This window comes from Pseudophryne corroboree, chromosome 4 (assembly GCF_028390025.1).
Source record: "Pseudophryne corroboree isolate aPseCor3 chromosome 4, aPseCor3.hap2, whole genome shotgun sequence".
Taxonomy (NCBI): Eukaryota; Metazoa; Chordata; class Amphibia; order Anura; family Myobatrachidae; genus Pseudophryne; species Pseudophryne corroboree.
In genome coordinates, this window is record NC_086447.1 from 697861299 (window position 1) to 697887239 (window position 25941).

Genomic DNA, 25941 nt, shown 5'->3' on the forward strand with positions numbered 1-25941 from the left:
CAGCAGCTGATTGGTTGGTACTTTGGAGGTCATTCCGACCTGATCGTAGCTGTGCTACATTTACCACAGCTGCGATCACTGACACAGACATGCGGGTGGACGCCCAGCACAGGGTTAGTCCGCCCCGCATGTCAGGCCCGGCCCCACCGCACAAGTACAAAAGCATCGTCGCTGTGTAGAGTAACTCCCAGCCAGCGCAGCTCCTGTGGCTGGCCGGGAGTTACTTGTCGCTGCCAGGGTCGCATCGGCTGCGTGTGACGACACGCAGCCGCTGCGGCCCACCCCCCCCACATGGTCCGGCCATGCCTGCGTTTGCCTGACCGCACCCCGAAAACGGTGGCCAAATGCTGCCGTGCCGCCCCATCCCGCCCAGCGACCGCCTCTGACTGATTGACTATATCGCTACCCAGTACCTACATAGACTGCTGGTAAACTGTAGGACACCCTACTGTGTTCCAATTACCAGTGTGTATAACAGTGAGTACAGCTGTGCTGGTTCAATAAAAACACGCCACTGGTTTAGTAACTGGGCTGTTTGAGGTTGTAAGGCATTCGCTGGTGTGTACAGAAACTCTGCTACATCCTCTAGCTTGTTCACACATATTTCCAACAGGTATGGGGTAATTAGAACCAGTGGGTTCCATTCCAATACCTGTTAACACGATTCTACTAGCATTAAAAAAAACTCTAGTAGAAACATAATTGTTGACACCTGTGGGTAATGGACCAATAACTAATTGAAAATGTAATACTTGTTTGTATTAAGTAATACACAAGTGGCATTATACTGTATATGTATTATAAAAGGTACTTATAAAAAGTACTTAAGTATTCATGCTAACACCAATGCAGGTAACTTGATGAGTATAACAATATAGGGGTCTATTCAATGCATGTCGGATCCTCTCTGAGGAGAGGATCTGACAATGCAGTATTCAATTTGTGGGCAAAATTTTCCCCATTTTCGAGAATGCCAATCCGACTTTTTTTCAAAGTCAGATTAACATTGTTGAAAACGGGACTAAAACCTGTCGGTTTCAGTGATCTCAAAAACGCGCTATGGCGCGTACTTTACCCAAGAATTGATGGGGGGGATTCAAAAATAAAAAACCGCAGGGTCCCTCAGGACGCGATCTGACCAGCAGCGCTGTTAGTCATTTTCCGTCTCCACGGCAGCAGAGGGAGGAACTCGGAAGGGGAGGAGACCGTGGAGAGTGTGTTCTCCCGCCCTGCCTCCCCTCACCGTCTTCTCCGCGCACATATGACAGGAATCATCCTGCTGTCACAGCAGTCAGCTCAGCTCCGATCCGATCCCGCAGCAGAGACAGTGGGGGCAGGGGCAGAACTAGCCGCAATGAAGTGCATCGCGGCCAGCGGCATTAGGCAAGACAGCCAGGTACTACAGTGAGTCAGCCTGACTCATTATAGTGCGCTGGCAAATGCCCGCACCGTAGACCATCGCCGAGGGAGGAGGTGAGGCTGTTCGGCCGGAGGAATGTATCTTTCTTCTTCTCCATCCACCAGTATGATTGGACGCTTTGTGCCTCCTGGATGACTAGATCCACCCCTGGACCAGCCACCCTATCGAGTATACAGCGCGATTCACTTCTGGCCGGGGAGAAAGGGAGATAGAGGAGGAGGAGGATCTGAGTACTATCTTGCCTGGAAACCACTGCGGTGGCTGCAGTCTGTGTATCGCGGCAGTTGCAGGCAGCCACGGAGGATGTAGCAGGGAGGTGGGGAAGCACCAAGCCTGGCCCAGTCTGCTCTGCCGTGTCTGCCCCTAGTACATCCAGTGCATGCCGCGATTCACGGATAATTAGGGGGTGGAGCTTAATGCAATGAACAGCCCCCCCATCATCAGAGACCTGTGCCTGAGCTGCTGTAGTTGGTAGTGTATCTCATGCTGCCCCCCTCTATCTCTCCATGACACTCTCATGCACCTCTCCCTGACACTCTCATGTGCTTCTCCCTCTCTCTCTCTGATACTCGCTCATGCACCTCTCCCTCTTTCTCCCTGACACACTCTGTCTTGCTCCTCTCTCTCGTTGACACTCTCTCTCATATGCCTCTCCCTCTCTCTCCCTGACACTCTGTCTTGCTCCTCTCTCTCCGACACACTCTCATATGCCTCTCCCTCTCTCTCCCTGACACTCTCTCTCATGTGTCTCTCCCTCTCTCTCATGTGTCTCTCCCTCTCTCTCCCTGACACTCTTTCTCATGCGCCTCTCCCTCCTTCTCCCTGGCACACATTCTCATGCACCTCTCCCTCTCTCTCCCTGACACACACTCTCATGCACATCTCCCTCTCTCTCCCTGACTCTCTCTCTCATGTGCCTTTCCCTCTCACTCCTTGACACTCTCATGCACCTGACACTCTCTCATGCACCTCTCCCTGACACTCTCTCTCTCATGTGCCTCTCCCTGACACTCTCTCTCATGCACCTCTCTCTCTCTCCCTTGCACACTCTGTCTTGCTCCTCTCTCTCCCTGACACACTCTCTCTCATGTGCCTCTCCCTCTCTCTCCCTGACAAACTCTCTCATGCCCCTCTCCTTGAAACTCTCTCATGCGCCTCTCCCTGACACTGTGTCTTGCACCTCTCTCTCTCTGACACCCTCTTAGATGCCCCTCTCTCTCTCTCTCTCTCCCTGACACTGTCTCTGTCCCTCTCCCTGACACTGTCTCTCTCTCTCCCTGACATGCTCTCTTTCTTGCTCCCCTCTCTTTCTCTCTCCCTCTCTGACACACTCACTCGCTCCCCTCCCTCTCTCTTGCTCCTCCCCCTCCCTCTGTAACACCCTCTAGTGTTCGCAAAATACGCATTGACCCTGTTTTTAAAAATGAGCGGGTCCGGCAGGATGCGCTGATGCCTGTGCGCTCCGTGTCAGCCAATAAGAATTCACTGACCCGCTCCACTTCTCTACCTTGATATGCTGACCGCGGCCAGCCGCATCAGAGCGGCCTGACCCCACTGCCTCACAGTAACAACCCGCGCAGGAGGTAGCGTACCTCCTGGGCAGTGAAATGTCTTTCTTCAAACTTCACCCTATCTCTGTGACAGAGACCGGCCGAGCTGTCATGTGCGGAGCCATCTCACGAGTCCCGAAAGGAGCATCTGCTGAGCACCAGACATCGCCTCCTAGATACCGTCTGTCACCCTGCCTACACACCCAGCGCTTCAGCATCCTCTCCTTGGCTGCAGCTACGCTGACCGGGATGCCATCATTAGAGTGTGCCGACACAGCCACGGCAACTTCCTCAGCCTTACTTCCCGCACTCTGCACCTGGTAAAATGTGTATAGTACTATAGGGGTGCTGTCATATACTCCCGCGGTCCCCTCTGCCAGCCACACACGTGTGTAGAGGTTGTGTCTCCGGTGCCCCAGCAGCCATCTACCCTTACCCTACCCCCAGTACTTCCTGCCTCTAACCCCCTTCTTGCCCCCTGCACTGACCCACCTTTCCACTGCCCCCCAGTATCTAAATATGCCCTCTCCCTACTCCCCATACTTCCTGCCCAGCTACCCCCTGTATCTACCCATGCCCTTTTCCTTCCCTCAGTACTTCCTGCCCCTAACCACCTCCTTGCCCCCAGCTACCCCCTACCCCCAGTATCTACCCATGCCCCCTTCCTATCAGTACTTCTGCCCCTAACCCCCTCTTTGCACTCCAGCATTGCCCCATCTGCTATCTACCCAAGCCGCATCTCTACCCCCAGTACTGCCTGCCCCTAACCCCCTCCTTGCCACTCTGTACTGCCCCAGCTTTCTACCCGTGCCTCCTCTATACCCCCAATACTACCAGCCCCTAACCCCCTCTATGCCCGCACTACTGTCCCAGCTGCTATCTAGCCATACCTCTTTCCTACCCCCTGTACTTCCTGCCCCTAACTCCATCCTTGCCCCCCAGTATTGCCACAGCTGCTATCTACAATTAACCCCTAACTACTGCCTGCCACTAGCCACACCAACTCTGTTCCAACTGCTTTCTGAACTTACCCTCTCCCTACCACCAGCACTGCCTGCCTTTACAGCCCCCCCTCTACTCCCAGCTATACCCCAACTTCTCCCTGTTTCTGCCCCAACTGCTACTTGCTCTTTGCCCCTCTATCCTAAATGCTACCTGCCCCCAGCACTGCCATAAGCTGCCACCTGGCCAGGGCCGGCTCCAGGCCTACTAGCACCCTGAGCGAGAAAATGTAAAAGCGCCCCCCAACCCCTATGCGCGCGTCGAAGGCGCACGCGCTTCGGGGAAAGTGGGTGTGGCCTCCTGGGAAAGTGGGTGTGGCCTCGTAACTTCATATAATTAAACTATAAATAAATATATTTTCACACCCCCTCTATGCACACAATTAGCAGCCTTACGCAGAACAGCCACAGTAGTGTTCCTTACACACAATGTCTCCAGTGTAGTGCCAGCTGCACATGACATGCCCCGCAGCAGTGCCAGCTACACATGACATGCCCCGCAGCAGTGCCAGCTACACATGACATGCCCCACAACAGTGCCAGCTACACACAATAGGCCCCCCAGCAGTGCCAGCTACACATGATAGTGTTCACGTTTTAGGGCAGGGTGCTGATCACAAGGAGGGCACATTTTTAAGTAAGGAGGGCAAAATGATGTACATACTGTAATGCTTGGTGCTCCTCCACCCACATGCTGAAGCAGGGACAGTCGGCGCGCAGCAAAAATTTAGGGGCGTTGCTTCGTGGGGAAGGTGCATGACCACAGAATAGTGGCAATTCGCATTACACCACATAGTAGTGCAGCTAATACACATTGCACCAGGTAGAACCTCCTATACACTTTGCGCCAGGCAGAGCACGATAGACACTTTGCACCAGGCAGAGCACATTAGACACTTTGCGCCAGGCAGAGCACATTAGACACTTTGCGCCAGGCAGCGCACATTAGACACTTTGCGCCAGGCAGCGCACATTAGACACATTGTCTAGCCACAGACGCCTAGTAGATACACTACATGATATGCCCCCCAGCAGTGCCAGCTACACGTGACATGCCCCCCAGCAGTGCCAGCTACACGTGACATACCCCCCAGCAGTGCCAGCTACACGTGACATACCCCCCAGCAGTGCCAGCTACACGTGACATGCCCCCCAGCAGTGCCAGATACATAAATGGCCACACAGTGCAGATATGCCCCCAGTGCCAGATACATAAATGCCCCCACAATGCCAGATACATAAGTGCCCCCACAGTGCCAGATACATAAGTGCCAGATACATAAATGCCCCCAGTGCCACAAAACATAAATGCCCCCACAGTGCCAGATAAATGCCCGCCGTGCCACAAAACATAAAAGCCCCCACAGTGCAGACATGCCCCTACAGTGCCAGAAACATAATGCCCCCACAGTGCAGATATGCCCCCACAGTGCCAGAAACATAATGCCCCCACAGTGCCAGAAACATAATGCCCCCACAGTGCAGATATGCCCCCACAGTGCCAGAAACATAATGCCCCCACAGTGCAGATATGCCCCCACAGTGCCAGAAACATAATGCCCCCACAGTGCAGATATGCCCCCACAGTGCCAGAAACATAATGCCCCCACAGTGCAGATATGCCCCCACAGTGCCAGAAACATAATGCCCCCACAGTGCAGATATGCCCCCACAGTGCCAGAAACATAATGCCCCCACAGTGCAGATATGCCTCCACAGTGCCAGAAACATAATGCCCCCACAGTGCAGATATGCCCCCACAGTGCCAGAAACATAATGCCCCCACAGTGCAGATATGCCCCCACAGTGCCAGATACATAATGCCCCCACAGTGCAGATATGCCCCCACAGTGCCAGAAACATAAACGACCCCACAGTGCAGATATGCTCCCACAGTGCCAGATACATAATGCCCCCACAGTGCAGATATGCCCCCACAGTGCCAGATACATAATGCCCCCACAGTGCAGATATGCCCCCACAGTGCCAGAAACATAATGCCCCCACAGTGCAGATATGCCCCCACAGTGCCAGAAACATAATGCCCCCACAGTGCAGATATGCCTCCACAGTGCCAGAAACATAATGCCCCCACAGTGCAGATATGCCCCCACAGTGCCAGATACATAATGCCCCCACAGTGCTGCAGATTTGCCCCCACAGTGCCAGAAACATAATGCCCCCACAGTGCAGATATGCCTCCACAGTGCCAGAAACATAATGCCCCCACAGTGCAGATATGCCCCCACAGTGCCAGATACATAATGCCCCCACAGTGCAGATATGCCCCCACAGTGCCAGATACATAAACGACCCCACAGTGCAGATATGCTCCCACAGTGCCAGATACATAATGCCCCCACAGTGCAGATTTGCCCCCACAGTGCCAGATACATAATGCCCCCACAGTGCAGATATGCCCCCACAGTGCCAGAAACATAATGCCCCCACAGTGCAGATTTTAACTTACATGTCACTGCGGACTGCGGTGCTGGGAGCCGGGAGGGGGGAGTACTGCTGTGGGCGCGGGCGGGTGGGCGGACGGATGAACGATTCCGTCTGCGGCGCCGGCGTCTAACGTCAGACGCCGGCGCCGCACAGCGCGCTGCACACAAGCGGCCGGGACACACACACAGATTGAAGGCTGGCTCCAGGCAGGAATATGGCGGCCGCAGCGTGCGGCGCCCTATAAGAGTGGCGCCCCGCGCGGCCGCTCTAGTCGAACATGCCTGGAGCCGGCCCTGCACCTGGCCCCCGCACTGTCCCAACTGCTGCCTTCCCTCACCTCTCATTAAGTGTGATAGGACCCAGAAACGGTGGAGTGGGACACCAATTTTTTATAGTGAGGGGTCCCTAGGACCCACAATTTTTTTCACTCAGTGCGATCACTGGATCTGTCCGCAAATCCGACAAAACACGTGGATCCGTGGCTAATCCGCCGGTCTACGTGTTTTCCGGCAAGTCGGAAAAACGGCAGGTCCATTGAATAGGTCGAATCGCGATTGGGCCTAAAAAAGTTGGAAACTGCCGTCTTTCCGACTAGACAGCAGCTCCGACTTCAATTGCATAGGCCCCATAATAGACAATGCTAACATATACCTAAACTTCTGCCAACAATATCTGCATAAATGATACATTAGGAGTGAGTCCTCCTGCAGTTGCTTAATTCTACATAGAAAATGTATTTTTATAAGGAATTATACACCTCATATTGTACATTATTAGGATTACTAGAGGAAACCTTGTATTTTCATGACCTCTATATAAAAGTATGCAGTCTGAGCCACTATAATGTCACAAAACACCTAGATGATTTCTAATAGCACAGAACAATACTGTATGTCATAAAATGCTTCCCCAGTCTGTGTATTAAATCATTTAGTGTCTGATGCTGCTTAAGAGTGTATGCAGATTTGCAAAAATTTGACAACTGTACCTAAAGGGAAGGGAAGTGGCAATCTGATGAGGACTAAATGCTGTTAGGGCTTCCTTTCAGAAATGCAAGCAAATGCACAGAAAAGGATATTCACGTGTCGGAGCCTTATCAATTGTGAGGGCCTAAAGCCCTCACAATTGATATGTGCATGATTTTGATTTGCTGATTGCAGATCCACTGCTGGAACTGATAGCTGCTTCCTTGATTGCTGGTGCATGTATTATATGATTTGTAAACTGTATTTTAGGAAGAATGTACTCTATATTCATCAGTGTACACAGGATGGAGAGTTATACCACTTAAAAAGTTCAGGGCCAGAGTAACGAGGCAGATTGCAGATCCAGGCCATCACATAAAAGTAGGCCCATCATCAACATGTTGGCCACATAGTCGCACAGAAATCATAAGTATTAAAATTGTATGTTGATTTTCCTCGCAAAATGATAAAATTTTTATACATTTACATATTTAGCAAGATATTGGAAGCTGAGAACTGATGGCATTTACCAGTAGATAGAACAGATCTTCCCAAACTCTGGGCCCAATTCAGACTGGAACGCTGCATCAGCAGCATTTGCAGTCAGATGGCCGGTGAAGTGCGCACGTGCAGAAGCTGCACTGCGCGTGCGTACACAGTGAGATGTGATGGCATCTCACTGGTGTGATCGCCTCTGCCTGATTGACAGGCAGAGGCGATTGCGGGGTAGTAGGGGGCGTGTTGGCGGCATTGCAGTGGCATTGGGGGGCGCGGTCTGGACAATGCAGGCATGTCTGGACCATTTGTGGGGCGGGCCGCGGCGGCTGCTTGTTGTCACACGCAGCCGCAGCGTCCCTAAACATGGCGGGTAACCGCCTGCCTTCGCAGCTAGGCTGTGTAGGCAGGGAGCTACTCGGCAGGTGCAAAAGCATCGCCGCTGTGCAGTGCTTTTGCACGGGGCGGGGGGGGGGGGGGGGGCCTGGCATGCGGAGCGGACTAGCCCTGCATGTCAGAGATTTTGGTTGTAGATATGCGTTTTTTCTCACATCTACGATCAGCTCTGAATTAGGCCTTCAGTCCTCAATGCACCCAAATGCTCCAGATATTAAGGATATCCATGGCTTAGCATAGAGGGTTAAATCAAATTGATTGATGTTCTAATTAAGTCACCTGTGCCCAAGCTTGTTATCCTTTTAAACCTGGACCGTTAGGGTCCCTTGAGGACAGTGTTTCGGAACCTCTGAGTTAGGATATTGATGTGATGCCAGTTGATTTATTGTGTATCGGTTTGTGGATTAGTAAGCAAATATGTAGAAAATGCAGTTTTTTTTTAGGAATCTATTGTTCCCTACAATATTGATTTGCAAAGTTCTTATGGAAATATGTACATAAAGTATAAAAATAGTACACTAACATTTCTGTGCACTATGTGTTTGTTTTGTTTTTTCTCATTTTAGGTATCGGAGTTTGAAGCATTTCAACTATGATGTTTGTCAAAGCTGTTTCTTTTCTGGAAGGACTGCAAAAGGTCATAAAATGCATCACCCAATGGTGGAGTATTGCATACCTGTAAGTACTGTTTCACCGATGATTCACTGCTTTATCACTTCTACAGGCTTAATACATCTGCCCTTGTGTTCTCACACCAGTATGGTTGCCGGAAGAATATAATTTCAGAGCTGTGACCATCAGGTCCTTTCCTGATTAAAAAAAAACAAAAAACACCCAAACAGCTAGTTATAGAAGCTGCTTACCCCTTTCACACCGCAAATATATCCCTGGATATTGCCTCATCAAGCCGTCTCGACCCGGCTCGAGGTGCAGTCTAAAAGCACCACTTTTGAATATCCCAGGTCGAGTAACCCTGCATTTCAACCCGGTATAAAAGCAGTGTTAAACACGGGTTGGATCCGGAACAATGTGCGCTCTAAAGTGTCCAACCTGGGTTTTTCAACCCTGCATTAATGTAAAAGTGCTGATTGGCTGTTCTTTGTGTGCCTTGATGATGTCAGCAGAGCATTAAGAATTAGAGCTACTGTATTAAGAATTAGGGGTGAGGCAGAGATTGCTAGGCAGTTTACTGCATACCTCCCAACTTATTAAAAGTACAAAGAGGGACCTTGTGGTGCGTCCGGAAAAGGGGAGTGGCCCATATGAAAGGGGCGTGGACTCGCAGCAGAGCCGCAATTGCGAGTCACGCCCCCTTGTACCGTCACTGAGGGGGCATGCCCAGCGCTCTCTGAGCTGCTGGCATGCCCACTGTCACCTGTGAATAGACTCTGTGTGCATGCGCACAGCGTCTATTTACCGCTGCTCTAAGCAGAGCAGCAGTGACAGGAGCCTCCCAACTGTCCCCCCACCACCACCACCACCGCAGGACACTGCAGCCCATGGGTGGGACAGCGGGATAGTCCCCAAATAGGGACTGTTCTGCGAAAATCGTATGTTACTGGAACAGTTAAAGATGCAATAGTGTATAAAAACATATCTCTGTCAGCCATGATTCCGGCAATGCTGTGAGCTATCCCCACCCTCTTATTTTTGTCCCCTTCTGACACCTCATCTTTCTGAGCCAAAAAAAGTCCATTTAAAAGTACATCCATGGTGTTTTAATTGCTGACCCGGGTTGAGTTAAAAGGAGACAACCCTGCAATAATCCGGATAGAAAGTGTAGTCTGAAAGGGTCTGACCCGTGTCCGACCCGCGTCGGACCCATATTCAAAATACCGGGTCGCACCCGGGTTTGCGGTGTGAAAAGGTAATACACTTTCCACTTTGACAGAATGATTGCTCGAGTACTGACTATTCCTGGTTGTTATCAGGATTTGAAGTTATTAATTGCTAGTTTAGTAGATGAAGAAATACAGTTTCACAGGAATGTGGGGAGCGTACTCAAGTCCTATGGAAATGTCGCTGCTGAGCCTGCTCCTGGTGCTCCCCCCCCCATAGCTCCCTGCTTATATTTAGGGTAATGCCGGGAGGCTGATCTGATGTTCTCAGCCAGAGGTGTGGTAAGCCTGGTCCTGGAGTTCTCATTGCAGAGGTGTGGAGAGGCCACATAATGACTCTGAGCTTTGTGGTTGTAATGCCATCCTTCTGTACTAATGTTGGTTTGTTTGTTGTTTGTTTGCTTTCTGTCTTCCTTCGGGTTTAACACAGGTTTAACTCTGGTATTGATTTTTAACGGCCACTTTATACAGTAACTAGAAACTTCATATACTAGGCACTGTAACATCCTAAAGGACTGGCGTCCTAACCTATACTGAATAAATAGGACTCCTGCAACATGTGTTCATCCTGATTACAACCCCCACCTCCACACAGCAACCCACCGCCTCCAGCAAAAGGTGTTAATCAAAGCTAGCAAATGTAAGATCAGTAAACCACACTCAATCCAGGCCGGATCTAGGGGGGGGGGGCGAAGGGGGCGACCGCCCCCCTAACACAGTCATAGCCACGCCCACTTGTGAGCAGAAGAGAGCTCTCCGGGGAGAGCCTGAGGCAGAACGATGTGCTTCAGCTTATACCACAGCAGCATAGAGGAGCCAGGAAAGCAAGGGTTACAGAGCATTTGCCCCTCACTTGCTGGTGTGTGTGGGTACTAGGGCTAATAAATACAATTACCCCATAGCACAGTCACATGTACAAAGAACAATCACAAAGCTCCATCTCAGTCTCACTCAAAAAGTTCAGTCAGAACTGAGAGGAGGAGGAGTTAGGATTGCAGATGGGAGGAGTTGGGACTTGTAGAGGGAGGAGTCAAGATTAAACAGTAAATCGCCCCCCCTAAAGAAAAGTCTAGATCCGTCCCTGACTCAATCACTATACATTCTTAACATAGTACAGATAATACAGATCACTTAAATCCAATGAAAGTACTAGTTGATCAAATTCCCTAGTAATACTTCATGTACTTGATAAATGTTACCTCAAAGCTGATTGGTTGCCATGGGCAACTTCTCCACTAGCTCATTTCTCCACTCTTGTTTCTGCTTCATGAATAGACCGCAGTAGTGTTGAATGCGTCCATCGCACATGTCTTATTTACAGCTTCCGCTGTCACTAATGACAAATAACATGACCAACATTGTACCCACCCTGGGCAAGCTTGACTAGCACTCCTACCCAAATTCCCCACTGAAACATTGGCCTACCTGTACTGTTTGGCCATTTCTCTGCAGCAGCTTACCATGTGCACACACCCATGATGTTATGCACAATGTGTGACATTAAGTTTTTTAGTTTCTCTGTTATAAAACAAAGGATGTAATTACAGGTAAAGGTGGAACTAAGAGCTTTTGGACTCTCCATTGTTGAAGATATAGCTTTTCATTCAGTACCTGTAACTGATCTTTGCAACTGCAATTTACTGTATAAGACATACAAGGAATGACCTATGCAATGTCTTATATAGTTAGCATTTGTTACTTTAAGTTCTGTAATTGTTTAGGTAATTCTGACATGTTTGGGCCAACATGTGAATCCTGGGCATCAGAAGTGAGATAAAACATATATAATCATCTTACTTAGATTATGTTCAGTTTAATACATTGGTAGCAGAGGTTTCCTAACGTTCCCGGAAACACACAACATTGTAATTCTGCTCTAGAACCATGCTTCGGTTGTGAAATATAAAATCTATACGTGCAGATTTATTGCTCTCAGGCGTAGGGGGCTCTATGTGACTTATTTAATAATTTTGCAGCTTTTAAAAAAAACCATTTAGCAGTTTTCAGTATAAAAACATTTTTGTTGTCTTTTAGTTAAAGATATATTTGTTCTGTGTAACTGTAAGCGATTCATAGGGATAAGATGGAGATCTAGACCCTTGCTGAATTACACACATTTTGTCATCAGTTTTCTAATTCTCTTGAGTGCAAGGCATATATGTGTCTCCTCAAGGATCAATTCCCTGTGGCTTTAATTACTGTTGATGTGTTACTTTTACATGCTGCTGACTAATATTGCTTTTGCTCTGAAAGTGCACACACCATGAGAAGCAGCATGCCAGGAATATTAACTATCAGTTCATGCCCTGAAGTGGGAATATACATAATAAAATATAGAGCCTACTAATGGGTAAAACAATGGAACTGTCGCCCTCTTTTAAAGAAAATATAAGGTGCCTAACACAGTAACCATATACTGTATCTCTAAATAAAAAGAAGTTTTTTGTTTGTTTTTTTCACTGTATTTCTATATAATTCTGAATGTTTATAGTGTGTAACATAGGCCTGTTTGGAAAAGCTTTTAATCTTATTAAAAATCTTTAGCTGGCTACACACAACACGATGTGTGTACACAGTGACATTGCTGGTGATGGGACATGACAGGGAGCTGGCATCGGCAATGTGCGCACACACTTGCTGATGCCGGCATCAATGGAGCGGCAGCAGTTATCATGCTGCATTCGGCAGCTTGGCCTTTGCTAGCGTTATCTTCCGTCGACCTTACATGTAGGCCCTGAATGTAAGGCCGACGGAGAATATTCTGATGACCCACGGGAGCGTGCATCGTCTGCGACATAGTGGACACACACTAGACGATGCGTCCGATATTCTGGTGCAATCCACCAGATCGGGTAACATATGAAGATATAGCTGTGTACCCAGCTTTAGAATCAGGTCCACAGACCTACTGTATATACTAATTTCCGGTTCAGCTTCCGCTTTCCTGCTGGTGGCTGGGAATAATGGAAACCTGCACAGGAGTTAGCTACAGTATGAATAAGATAACCTCTCCCAGGCACTCAGAATAACAATACAATGCACAATATCCCATGCATCAAAGAAAAATGATAACATACTGTAGGAGCATTACATCATGTAGCTTTAAATGACTGTATTTATTAGCTAGTTGTATGCCTTGAAATTACTCTTCTGTGGGCCTAGAGCTCCCCAATTCTCCCAGTAGAATCTCAGATTTTGCTTTTGGAATGGAAACTTGTAAAATACACTTGTTCATACAAAGGGAAGACAGTTATTTTGTAGGCTGGATCAATTCTCTACATAAGCAACTAGTGCTTCATGTATACGTAGTTCCTACTGAATTAGTAAGCTACTACATTCTTAGCTGGAGGGTGCGGTCAGAATGCCGGAATCCTGGCACACTTTAGAACCCCAACACCAGAACTCCAAAAGGGCCAGGAGACCGGCGTCGGATTCCTGACAGGAGAACACCCAACCCTCACCCCTGTCGATCACACCATCATCGGGATCCCGTCGTCGGTATTATGACCGCTGGGATACCCAGCGCTGGCATTTCATACTGGACCCCTTAGCTGCTTATCCTGTGATAATGACTAGCACAGCTCTTCCCCATAGTTTACAATGCTAATGTACCATAATAAATAGGTTTCATAAAAAAAAGTTTCCTAGAACTGTTGCATTTGGCCTCCCAAAGAAATGTGCAAAGTTTTTATGGCTTGAACAAGCTTCATGTCATTAATAATTGTTCTGTCACTTTACTGTCATTGTCTTACAGCGTGATAATTATTCTGTCCTTACCTTTCTTCTCGTATCATAATACCTGTTTAAAACCCATTATTTCTGTCATTATCACTAATGTAATCCAGCATCTGTAAATCACAATTTGTGTCTTTCATGTGTACAATACTTTTAATTGTGAAGTGTCTCTAGTGTCTGAGATTATTATCTCAGTGCTATGCCATCATCCTGACAATGCTAAATTCCTTTGTCGTATAAACAACCCTTTATGAAGCTAAGAACACTGTACGCTGTTTACTTAAGAAGTACCGTAATGGTACGCTAGTTGCGTAACGATCGCTCAGCCGTAGGCGAGACGCTCAAGCGTCACGTTCGCTCACGGCCCAGGGATCACAGGACACGTTATTGGCTATGACTAGAGTAATGATTCGCTATGGCGTAGCTTACGCTCGAGACCACGAGGAGGTCACCAGCGGCGCAGACGCTCACAACGCTATACCTTGATGTTTAAACCTTATACCAAAGAAATACAAAGAATACCTTAATGTGAGTACAGGGTGTAAGTGCAACCTTGTGTAACCTGACTAACTACAAAGCTGCTTGAGCGTCACCGACGCTCAAGTGAACACTTAACGCTATAGAAAACACACAGATACTGGTTTAGGTTCCAAAGCCTATTAACTGTATTATATCTAATATACTTGTAAAAGGGGATAACAGTACAAATGATACACTACAATATAACAGAGACTTCCTAACCACAGAACTAAAATACAAAAAGACAATACTACACTGACCTAAATGCAATACAATACAATACTATCTAATACAATACAATACTAGCCTAGTCTAGGGGAGATATGAGAGAACAGAACAGAGAGAGAGAGAGAGATGAGATGAGAGAAATTGGCTCACAGAAAGACAATGATTACGGAGAGAAACTTACGCACAAGGGGAAACGATCGCATGCGCCTGGACATCCAGCACCCGATTTTCAGCAATGAGAACCGTTGAAGAGTGAGAGCTGGATGTGGTCGGCCTGCCTATTTATGCCCCACACACAATGCAATCTCCTGGTCCTACAATCCCATTGTCCATTGGCCGAAGGAATTCGGCCCTGTATCATAACAAAAGGTCATAGGGTGATTCATACAGGTGGGCTGTGACGATTTCCAACAGCTCAGGTGGGTGGGAAACTGGGTTTCCCGCCGCATACCTGAGTATGTGTAAATAATAGAAATGGACATAAACTTCTTATGTCCATAACTATTCGCACGAGCGATTAATACGCTCCAAACCAACACCGGAATATTGCTAATTAAATACTCTTCCGATGGGTACCAAACACTGCTGTATGATTCCTGTTAGACCCTTCGTACGATATAAAGAGGGATTCCTCAGCTCTGGGACATTGTATTTTAACCAAACTTTCAGAATCTATCAAAGGGACCATGATCTATAAACTACATTAATTGTGAACATTTGTAACGAATGAGTCGCACGCTACGACTACATAAACTCTACCGTAAATACGCATACCGCGCCTGCGAGTGCACGCTATTGCGGGTATGCGCCTCCACGGGAGAGCGTACGCACGCGCAGCGCGGACCAGTGTGCGGTGCAAATATGGCAACGTGCATTGAGACATTTTTCTGACTTTGACAGTCCACCCTTTGGCAGTCAATAATAACTGCCACAAAACATTTAAGGAGAAAAATGCAAGTCAGGGGTTAATTGATTTCCATGGTTGGGTAAGGGAGGAGAGAGGAGAAGGTGTGAAGAGGGTATGACCTAGTGAGATAGCAGAAGCATGTGTGTATGAATCCATGTTTGGGGGGTCATGTATCATCGTGCCGTACGTGTTGTAAATCAAGCTTCGAGGTATTGCGAAGTATACATTTGAATTCCTTCTTATCCTGTGGTACAGGTCTGTGGATGGGCTGTCAAACTTTACCGAGCTCTTTTCGGATTTTGAACAAAATGGGGAGCACATTTTAGTTGATGATACATGAATGGGGGAGGTATGTGGTTGCTGATATCTGTGCCTGTATTCCCTATCGTCTATGTGTGTCATTACCTGAGGGTTGTAGAGATGAAGATAAAGAACACTTATGGAAAATGCAATGATATTCTATGTCAGGGAAATGTACATCTGTCGTCGAAGTTGTGTTCGGTATCTGTTGAGAGTCGTCTTCTTTGCGCTGTATTGCTCCTTGGGCATGAGCAAATAGCTTTGTCTGAGCCATCAGATTTACAAAAAATGTTGGGCTAGCGTGAGTTTAAAAGTACTAGGGAAACTGGGGATCCATGGCAAAGTTCATCAAGTGTCCATATTTAAAGTTGTCAAATCTTCTTCTTTGGTCAATCCGTTGTCTGTATACATCTCGTCTCGTCAGCTTCCTCGTCCAAGGGGGTCTTTGTATCTTGGAGAAAAAGCAGAAAAACAGGTGAAAGAAACGGACCGTATAATCGCATTTTCATCACATCCTGGTTTCTATCATTGGGTCATAAATCAAATCCAGGTTAATTACGGTTTCCTCACTCCTCAAGCTCATCACTTTTGTACTTTGTTTGCACCTCATTAAAGCCTGCCCGCATCTAAATATCAATCCAATCGATATAATGACACCCAAGATACATAGTAGAAACTTTCCAACATCCATTATGACTCCTTGAGCCCAGTCTCCCAAACCGGAGAACCAATTTCGCGGGTTCAACCATGACACCCAACCAGTCAGCTCATTACCTACAGCAGCAAGGGTGAGATTGTGTTTTCGACGAAATTCCCACTTCAATTGGAGAATATCGTCCATCTTTTGGTCTATGACCTCTACCGGATCCTCGGTGCTATTTGTGATATACGTGCAACACTTTATGCCGTACTGTGTTGCCAATGTAACACAATATCCGCCTGTTACTGCTGTAAGATAATTAAGAACCATCCTATGCTGAACTAGTTCTGTTTTGTAAGCTTGAAGTTCTCTTCCAGTGTATCTAAACGTGTCATCATACATTTCAGTGATATTATCTAACAAATTGGCGAGTGCGGAAATGTATCTATAATTCATCACTCCTCGAGCGGTACGAGTGAAATCTAACGCTACCAGAACCTGAATCCCGGTGGATTCATGGATAAGATCAGAGGCCGGATGCTCTAACCTTTCTGACAGTTGTCTTTTAACTCGGTGCTCGTAATGAGTGTGAGTATAAGGAGCTTGGGCACCACGGTGTATGTCCTTCATTTTGTCATGTGTTACAGTCATCACTTCAGGCAATACTTTTCCAATATAACACAATCCTTCAGAGTTTGGGGCAAGCCACTTGTACGCCTTTCTCCCGCATATGAAATATGCATCATCGGGGAGAACATAAGGGACGGAGAAGGACATGACCATGTTACAAACCTTCCAGGTGAAATCTCCTGACCCTAATTCTTCCATCTGCCTAATGCACGTATCGGTTTGTACGATATGTGCACAGTATCCTGGTGATACCTCTCCAACTCTAGTAATCCTATTTCCTAAGGTATATCGATACCGGAAAGATTTTCCTCTACTGGTTATGTGGCGTACGAGCTCTGTATCTGTAGGCATTCTATCTGCTCTGTGTGAAAAGGTCATGGTAAGGTTGCTCCATGACACTTCCCAATTTCCCGGTTTTCTGGGATTGGAGATGTTAAAACATAAGAGGGACCTATCCACATGGTATTGGTGGAGCTTCAAACTAGGAGGGCTGGAGATGTTAAACCTCCGGTCCACCGGTCTCCCACCACTTAGCTCAAGTACCTCCCCTAACGTTAAAGGAAATGGTACTAGCCCTGATTTACTGTGACCCTGAGGTACTTGAGAGCATACCCAACAATCTGTTTGGTTTAACACGTTACCCACTAGAGAGTGATAGTCACTCAATGGATGCCGGTCCATATGGATATTAAAACTAGATTGGCATTTCTTTATGCATCCATCTTCAACCAGATTATCACAGAGCCTACAGATACAATTTTCTTCAGCTAACAATCCATCACAATTTCTTCTATCGGATCGTTTTCTGATACTCGCCTTTGCTTGTTGGTTTGGTTGATCTTGGAAAACTACGCCTCCATCATCATAATCGGAACCCATTCCAGAACCTCTCTCGACCTCTATGGTACTCTCGCCGGAACAGACTGCTCTGGTCAACATCATGGTTAACATCAAAATCCGGATCACAGTCTCTTGGGGCAAGTCCATCTTTGAGGAAAAAATAGAGAAGAATGAGAAGGGGGAAAAAGAAATCTTAAGGGAGAGGGGCTGGGAAGTGGAGAAAAACAATAAAAGGGAGAAGGGAGTCGACAACTGCTTTCGGTCTTCAAGGCTCAGGTGCCGCCTCAGTCCTCCTGGAACAGACACTCCAGTGATACAACCTCTACCGTCTGTTCCTTATCACGGGACTTCTCTGGATCGGCAACCTTTTTGCAGTGGGATGAATGGACCCAAGTCTCTCTCTCAGCAACCTTCAATGCTGTGGTGCTAGTCAATGAGACCTGGTATGGTCCTTCCCATCTATCAATAAGACAACCTGAGCGTAGAAAATTTCGTATCATTACATAATCCCCAGGTTCAATGTCATGACAATTACTATCTGGTAAATCAGGAATCACCAACTTCAGATTATCATTTTGATTCCTCAACTGTTTACTCATGTTAATCAAGTATTTTACAGTTACTTCATTGTTACATTTCAAATCATCCTGAGGGTTAATCATGACATGCGGTTGTCGACCAAACAAGATTTCAAAAGGAGACAGATTAAGAGGGGACCTGGGAGTGGTTCTGATGCTATACAAAACAATGGGTAAAGCTTCTGGCCACGTCAATCCTGTCTCTGCCATTACTTTACTCAATTTATTTTTAATAGTGCTGTTCACTCTTTCGACCTTCGCACTCGCCTGTGGACGGTACGGAGTGTGCAGCTTACTATCAATTCCCATCAACTTACACATTCCTTGAAAGACATCACCTGTAAAATGGGTACCCCTATCACTTTCAATGATTCTAGGGATACCATATCTACATACAAATTCCTGCACAATTTTCTTAGCTGTAAACATAGCGGTATTTGTAGCTGCGGGAAAAGCTTCGACCCAATTCGAGAAAACATCTATACAAACAAGTACATATTTCAAATTTCGACATGGGGGTAATTGAATGAAGTCAATTTGTATTACCTGGAAAGGGCCGCCGGCAGGTGGGATATGGGATGGTTCTGTAGGTATTGCTTTTCCAATATTCTTTCTCAGACAGGTAAGGCATGACATTGCTCTTTTACTCGCATGAGAGGAGAATCCTGGGGCGCACCAGTATGCTCTTACCAATTTGCACATCCCCTCCTTGCCTAGATGAGTCAGCCCGTGAGCTGCTTCAGCCAGACATGGAAGGTATGCCCTGGGGGCCACCGGTTTACCATGTCCATCCGTCCAGAGCCCTGAGGACTCCTGGCCATATCCCTTTGCCTTCCAGACTGCTCTTTCCTGTGTGGAACACAAATTCTGCATCTCACACAACTTCTGTGTGTTGATGGTATTAAATACCATCAGTTGTGTGGTGTCTGTCTGTATGGGGGTAGCAGCTGCAAGCTTTGCGGCTTCGTCTGCTCGGCTGTTACCAAGGGATACTGGGTCTTGGCTATATGTATGTGCTTTACATTTGATAACAGCCACTCTATCGGGTTCCTGTATCGCTGTTAGAAGCCTTTTTATGTGAGCTGCATGCGCTATCGGTGTACCAGCTGCCGTCATGAAATTTCTGAGACGCCATAGCGCTCCGAAATCATGTACTACCCCGAACGCGTATCTAGAATCGGTGTAGATATTGGCAGACTTACCCTTAGCCAATTCACATGCTCTGGTTAGGGCGACCAGTTCAGCAACCTGGGCTGAGTGAGGTGGGCCTAGCGGTTCCGCTTCTATGGTGTCTTGGTCATCTACGACTGCGTATCCAGTACACAAGTCTCCCGAGTCTGACTGTCTGTGACAACTACCGTCCGTGTAGAACGTGAGTTCTGCATCTTCCAGTGGATTGTCACTGATGTCAGGCCTTGCGGTAAAATTTTGGGTCAAATATTCCATACAATCATGTGTATCTTCCTTTGCATTAAATCCTCCTTCCCCATCACTCTCACCTTCCACCCTTTGTGTCTGACCAGGCACACCTGGGAGAAATGTTGCAGGGTTTAATGCACTGCATCTCCTTATGGTGATGTTTACTGGGGCCATTAATGCCAATTCCCATCTTGTAAACCTTGCTGATGAGACGTGTCTGGTTTGGGCAGAATTCAATAAGGCAGATACCGCATGCGGTGTATGGATTGTGAGGTTGTGGCCTAGCACGACATCTTCGCTTTTTGTCACTAGCAATGCTATCGCCGCAACGCTACGCAAGCATGTGGGGAGGGATCGTGCTACCGTGTCTAGCTGGGCGCTGTAGTATGCAATTGGCCTGCTGGCGTCACCGTGTTTTTGGGTTAGTACACCTGCTGCGCACCCAGCACTTTCTGTTCCGTATAGTTCAAAGGGTTTCCCATAGTCTGGCATACCTAGTGCTGGTGCCTGCGTTAGACACTGTTTGAGTCTCTCAAATGCTGTTTCGGATTCGTCTGTATGCGAAATCCGATCAGGTTTGTTTGAAGAGACCATTTCCTGCAGAGGTAGCGCCAATATGGAAAACCCTGGGATCCAATTACGGCAATACCCACACATTCCTAAAAACGTCCTGATCTGTTGCTGGGTTTGTGGCAGTGTCATGTCTCTAATGGCTTGGATTCTATCAGCGGTCAGGTGTCTCAGTCCTTGTGTTAGACAGTGTCCCAAATATTTTACCTTAGCTTGGCATAATTGCAACTTGTCTTTGGAAACCTTGTGACCTGTGTCTGAAAGATGAAACAGGAGCTGTTTCGTATCCTTCAGGGATGCCTCCAATGAATCAGAACACAGTAGTAGATCATCCACGTACTGTATCAACACTGATCCACTCTCCGGTTGGAAAGACTGTAAACAATCATGCAAAGCCTGAGAAAATATACTTGGACTGTCTATGAAACCTTGGGGTAACCGAGTCCACGTGTATTGGACTCCTCTGTATGTGAATGCAAACAAATATTGGCTGTCAGGGTGCAGAGGTACCGAAAAGAAAGCGGAGCAGAGGTCAATAACAGTGAAAAATTTGGCAGTGGGAGGAACTTGCATTAGGATGACAGCTGGATTAGGCACTACGGGGAACTGACTCTCAACTATTTTGTTAATCCCCCTTAGATCCTGCACTAGCCTGTAACCCCTCCCCCCACTCTTTTTAACAGGGAAGATGGGACTATTTGCCGTGCTGGACGTTCTTACTAGAATGCCCTGTTGTAGCAAGCGCTCTATTACTGGGAAAACTCCTAACTCCACCTCTGGCTTCAGAGGATACTGTGGGATTTTTGGAGCTATCCTACCATCTTTTACTTGCACAACTACTGGAGCTACGTTTGCCATTAATCCAGTGTCCTGTCCATCTTTTGTCCAAAGCGACTCTGGTATCTGAGATGTCATCTCTTCTACTTGGGATGGATTCCTATTTGTCATAATGGAATGTGACATTAATTTTGATGGGGAGTCTAGCATGTCTCGTACTTCCTGAGCGTGATTCTCAGGAATGTCCAAGAATACACCTTCAGGAGTACAATAAATGACGCAACCCATTTTACATAGTAAGTCTCTTCCCAGGAGATTAGTTGGTGCAGATGCAGCCAGCAAAAAGGAATGCTTGGTATGCAAAGGCCCTATTGTAATCTCGGCTGGTTTGCTAACAGGGTAGTGCTGGACTACTCCTGTTACTCCCATGGCTGGAATTGTCCTACCAGTGGTTCTCATGCCCACTGTCGAATTTATCACTGACTTGGCCGCCCCTGTGTCTACAAGAAAGTTTAAAGTTTTACCAGCCACATTGATTGCAATCTCTGGTTCGCTTCCAAGACTGGCAATCAACTTAACTGGCTGCAGATTACAGGTATGGCCATACCCCTATTGGGTATGCTGACCTCCCTGAATCCCATTGGCAGCAACTACTTGTGGGGGAGTTAGCTGGGAACTACCAGAGGCATGCCAATCTCTGTTCGGGGGATATCTTTTTGTTTCCCCTGTATGTGGCTCAAAACTCCGCCTCTGTGGACCCTGCTCCCAATGTCGTGTGTTGTGTTGTTGTCTAGGGGGTTGAAAAGATCTTTGTACATTCTTTGTTCTACATTCTCGTGCAAAGTGTCCCGGTCTGTTACAAGAAAAACATGTTATTACACTTGCCTTACCCACAGGATTCGGTGGTACATACGCAGGCTGCCTTGTGGTCAGTGCCTGTATACTTACGGACATCAACTTATCACTTTGCGACTCTCTGTGCCTAGTGATGTTTCTGTCGTGATCAATAGCAGCCTCTCTCAAGCCGGACACTGACAGACCTCGCCAGCATGGTTGCGTGGTCTGAACCCTAGTCTTTAATGTTTCCTTTAAACCATCCATCAGTACAGATACTGCTACTTCCCGATGGTTTGGGTTGGTCTTAATGTCTTCTATACCAGTGTACTTTGCCATTTCTAATAGTGCCCGGTGAAAATATTCTATTGCCGTTTCGGACTCCTTTTGCTTAATGGAAAATATTTTATTCCATTTAACAACGGCTGGGAAATACTCTTTTAGCTGTAAATTTATCCTTTTTACATTATCCTTGTTGTACACGTCTGTAAGCGGTACATCTTTATCCAATGCACAATCAGCTAAAAATTGAGTTGCGTCAACATTGGAAGGTAAACAAGCTCTTAGCAGTATCTGCCAATCCTTGTTGTTGGGTTCTACAGTGTTACCTAGATCCCTGATGTATTTTTGGCTAGCAACTAAGTCCTTTCTGGGGTCAGGAAATTCGGACACTATTGTTCTTAATTCCATTCTGGAAAATGGAGTGTACATGGCAATGTTCCTTATGGGAGTGGCTCCAGACACATCTGTTTTTCCATTGGGAACTGCTATTACCCTTACAGGAGCAATTCTAACAGCCTCTTCCTGTGTAGATTCTACTGCTTGTTGTGGTACAATTGTTTCAGTGTAGTGCATGGTGCCGTACTTACCCGTTGACACGACCTCACCTATCCCTCCGCTAGGGGCTTTCACTAATCTCGTGGGTGTCGCTGTGCCTACTGTGGTCTCTGCTATGGTGGCTGCAAGAGAGAGAGCTGAAATTGTTGCTGAATCGTCTTCTTGATCACACTCCTGAGGAAGGTTCAAAACAGGGTACATCTTGCACGGGTTAATACTTGCATGAGTTATTTGGTTAACGTCATTAACATTTACAGGGTTACTAAGAGTTTGTGTTTTACAACCCAGTGCGTTTCTCTCCGCAATCAACTTCTCTCCTGCAATGTATGGTGGAGGAGGAGCTGTGGCAATCAACTTCCTGACTGCCCCAGATCCTGCCGCCAGAGCCAAACCTCTCTGTATCTCACCTTCCTGGTGCCATAACTGTAAACAATCATGATGTTGAATTCGTCTCTTTGTTGATTTTACGAGACATATCCTCCTCCTTAAATTTTGTAACACTTCTGGACTGAAGCTACCTATTCTTGGGAATTTGTCCCTGTCTTGTACAGTCATTCTCTCCCATTCATCACATAAAACCTCTGTGTGACTACCGTATTTTTCACACATTACATATCGTGCCGACCCAACTGGTCGGTTCTCTGAATCAACCCGAACCGAGGTTGATCGCCCCCTACCTGAACAAATGGCCCCCATAATCTGCAGGCGTTGCTTATTCCTCCTTGGATCTTTATCTCAAGGTTTTCAGCGAACCCTTACAAACAAACCAAGATGTCCTTGGGCAGGCCGGCGGTGGTGGTTTATCAAGTACCCCACTTACTTCTCGCCCACGTTGGCCAGTACTGCAATCACTGTAACCAGAGCTGCTGTACCCAACCTAGGGCCCCTGTGAACCTTTATTTACTGGGGCGCGTTCCCCAGCAAGTATCGGTTGTTGGATAGTTCCTGAGTGACCAGCGAACTTCCCTTCCAAAAATAAAAAAAATTACACAAATCACGTCAGAATGTACAAATAGCGTTTGTGACCACTTTACTCTAATGGTATTAGGTCAGATTACTAACTACTGCACACAATTACGTGCGGTCCAATCGTTCAGTACACGAGCACTACTTGTCATGTACTGAAAGATCAATGGAATCGATGTTTCCGGCCGCGATTCCTTCAGCAAGAGCTTGTATGGCCTATATGGGTTCTGCACCAACACCCCAGGCGTTGTGCCACTGGACTTTTATAGCGGACCTCTTTGTCTATTTTACCTGTTACCTTATGACCTCCTGGTCTGTTACCTTATGACCTCCTGGTCTTGTTACCTTATGGTCCGCTATACTCTAATGCTCAAATATTATTTAACCAGGGATGCCTCCCTAGCCACCGTATATGTCACTTACACGTATGTCCCTTGACGAGTACCCGGCTTTCCTTTTGGTTCCACCTTAAAGTTATATAAACTTTTGTATACAAAACACACTCACTCAACACATGTACACTTTTGTTTCTATATCTATTTCTGCGCAGAAATTGTCTTTAGGCCAAAAGTGTTACCAATTAGGAGCAGGATCTGTTAAACTAAATTTCAGATTTTTCCAAAAATAGATTTGCGTTATTTACCGCGTCGCGTTATCTACCGCTGTGCGTTAATTATTGCCTTTGCGTTACTTCACTTTATCACAGCTTGAGCTACGTGGGCGTAACCGGACGCTACGTTGCGTAATGAACGCTGCGTGCGTCTGCCTTTGGATTGCGTACGCTAGTCTTTGTTAGCGACACGTGTACGCAATATAAAGATCCACCGTAACACAATTTCTATTTTTATCAATGTAAATGATCCCTGATCATCTACCGCAATCCACACTGACTGCCTTGTATCTCAGACAAACCGTGTGTTTGTTCTATACTTTAACTATCACCTCTACTATGAAATAACAGCAAATCTCTTTTTAGCACTTTCTATCAACTATAAAATTTGGCAAACAGGAATAGTGATATACGAAAATGAAACAGAAAATGCAGATATATGTATGCGTGCGTGTATACGCAAGACAGAAGAGAAATAAACAGTTTTAAAAGACACAAGCGTTTTGTTCTTACTTCCGGTTCCCGGATTCCTTCAGCACTCTTTATCTAAGCGAAGCAGACGCTTATCCCGTCAGCACTGGGAGACAACCTCCCACCCTTTGCTGGGGGATAATGTCTGCTGATCTACCTAGTGCAGATATGAGAAGGATAGGACGAGTCCCCAATTGACAATGCTAAATTCCTTTGTCGTATAAACAACCCTTTATGAAGCTAAGAACACTGTACGCTGTTTACTTAAGAAGTACCGTAATGGTACGCTAGTTGCGTAACGATCGCTCAGCCGTAGGCGAGACGCTCAAGCGTCACGTTCGCTCACGGCCCAGGGATCACAGGACACGTTATTGGCTATGACTAGAGTAATGATTCGCTATGGCGTAGCTTACGCTCGAGACCACGAGGAGGTCACCAGCGGCGCAGACGCTCACAACGCTATACCTTAATGTTTAAACCTTATACCAAAGAAATACAAAGAATACCTTAATGTGAGTACAGGGTGTAAGTGCAACCTTGTGTAACCTGACTAACTACAAAGCTGCTTGAGCGTCACCGACGCTCAAGTGAACACTTAACGCTATAGAAAACACACAGATACTGGTTTAGGTTCCAAAGCCTATTAACTGTATTATATCTAATATACTTGTAAAAGGGGATAACAGTACAAATGATACACTACAATATAACAGAGACTTCCTAACCACAGAACTAAAATACAAAAAGACAATACTACACTGACCTAAATGCAATACAATACAATACTATCTAATACAATACAATACTAGCCTAGTCTAGGGGAGATATGAGAGAACAGAACAGAGAGAGAGAGAGAGAGAGAGAGAGAGATGAGATGAGAGAAATTGGCTCACAGAAAGACAATGATTACGGAGAGAAACTTACGCACAAGGGGAAACGATCGCATGCGCCTGGACATCCAGCACCC

General features: G+C 46.8%; 1 protein-coding gene across 6 annotated transcripts in view; it reads left to right on the forward strand.

The window, feature by feature from the left end:
• The window catches only part of UTRN (utrophin), a 1167552-nt gene that overhangs the window by 1050177 nt on the left and 91434 nt on the right, over positions 1 to 25941 (forward strand). For all 6 annotated transcript variants that reach the window (XM_063917938.1, XM_063917937.1, XM_063917939.1 and 3 more), the window contains one exon: positions 8842 to 8953. In XM_063917938.1, the coding sequence (XP_063774008.1) occupies positions 8842 to 8953 (112 nt within the window). The remainder of the gene's footprint in view (positions 1 to 8841; positions 8954 to 25941) is intronic.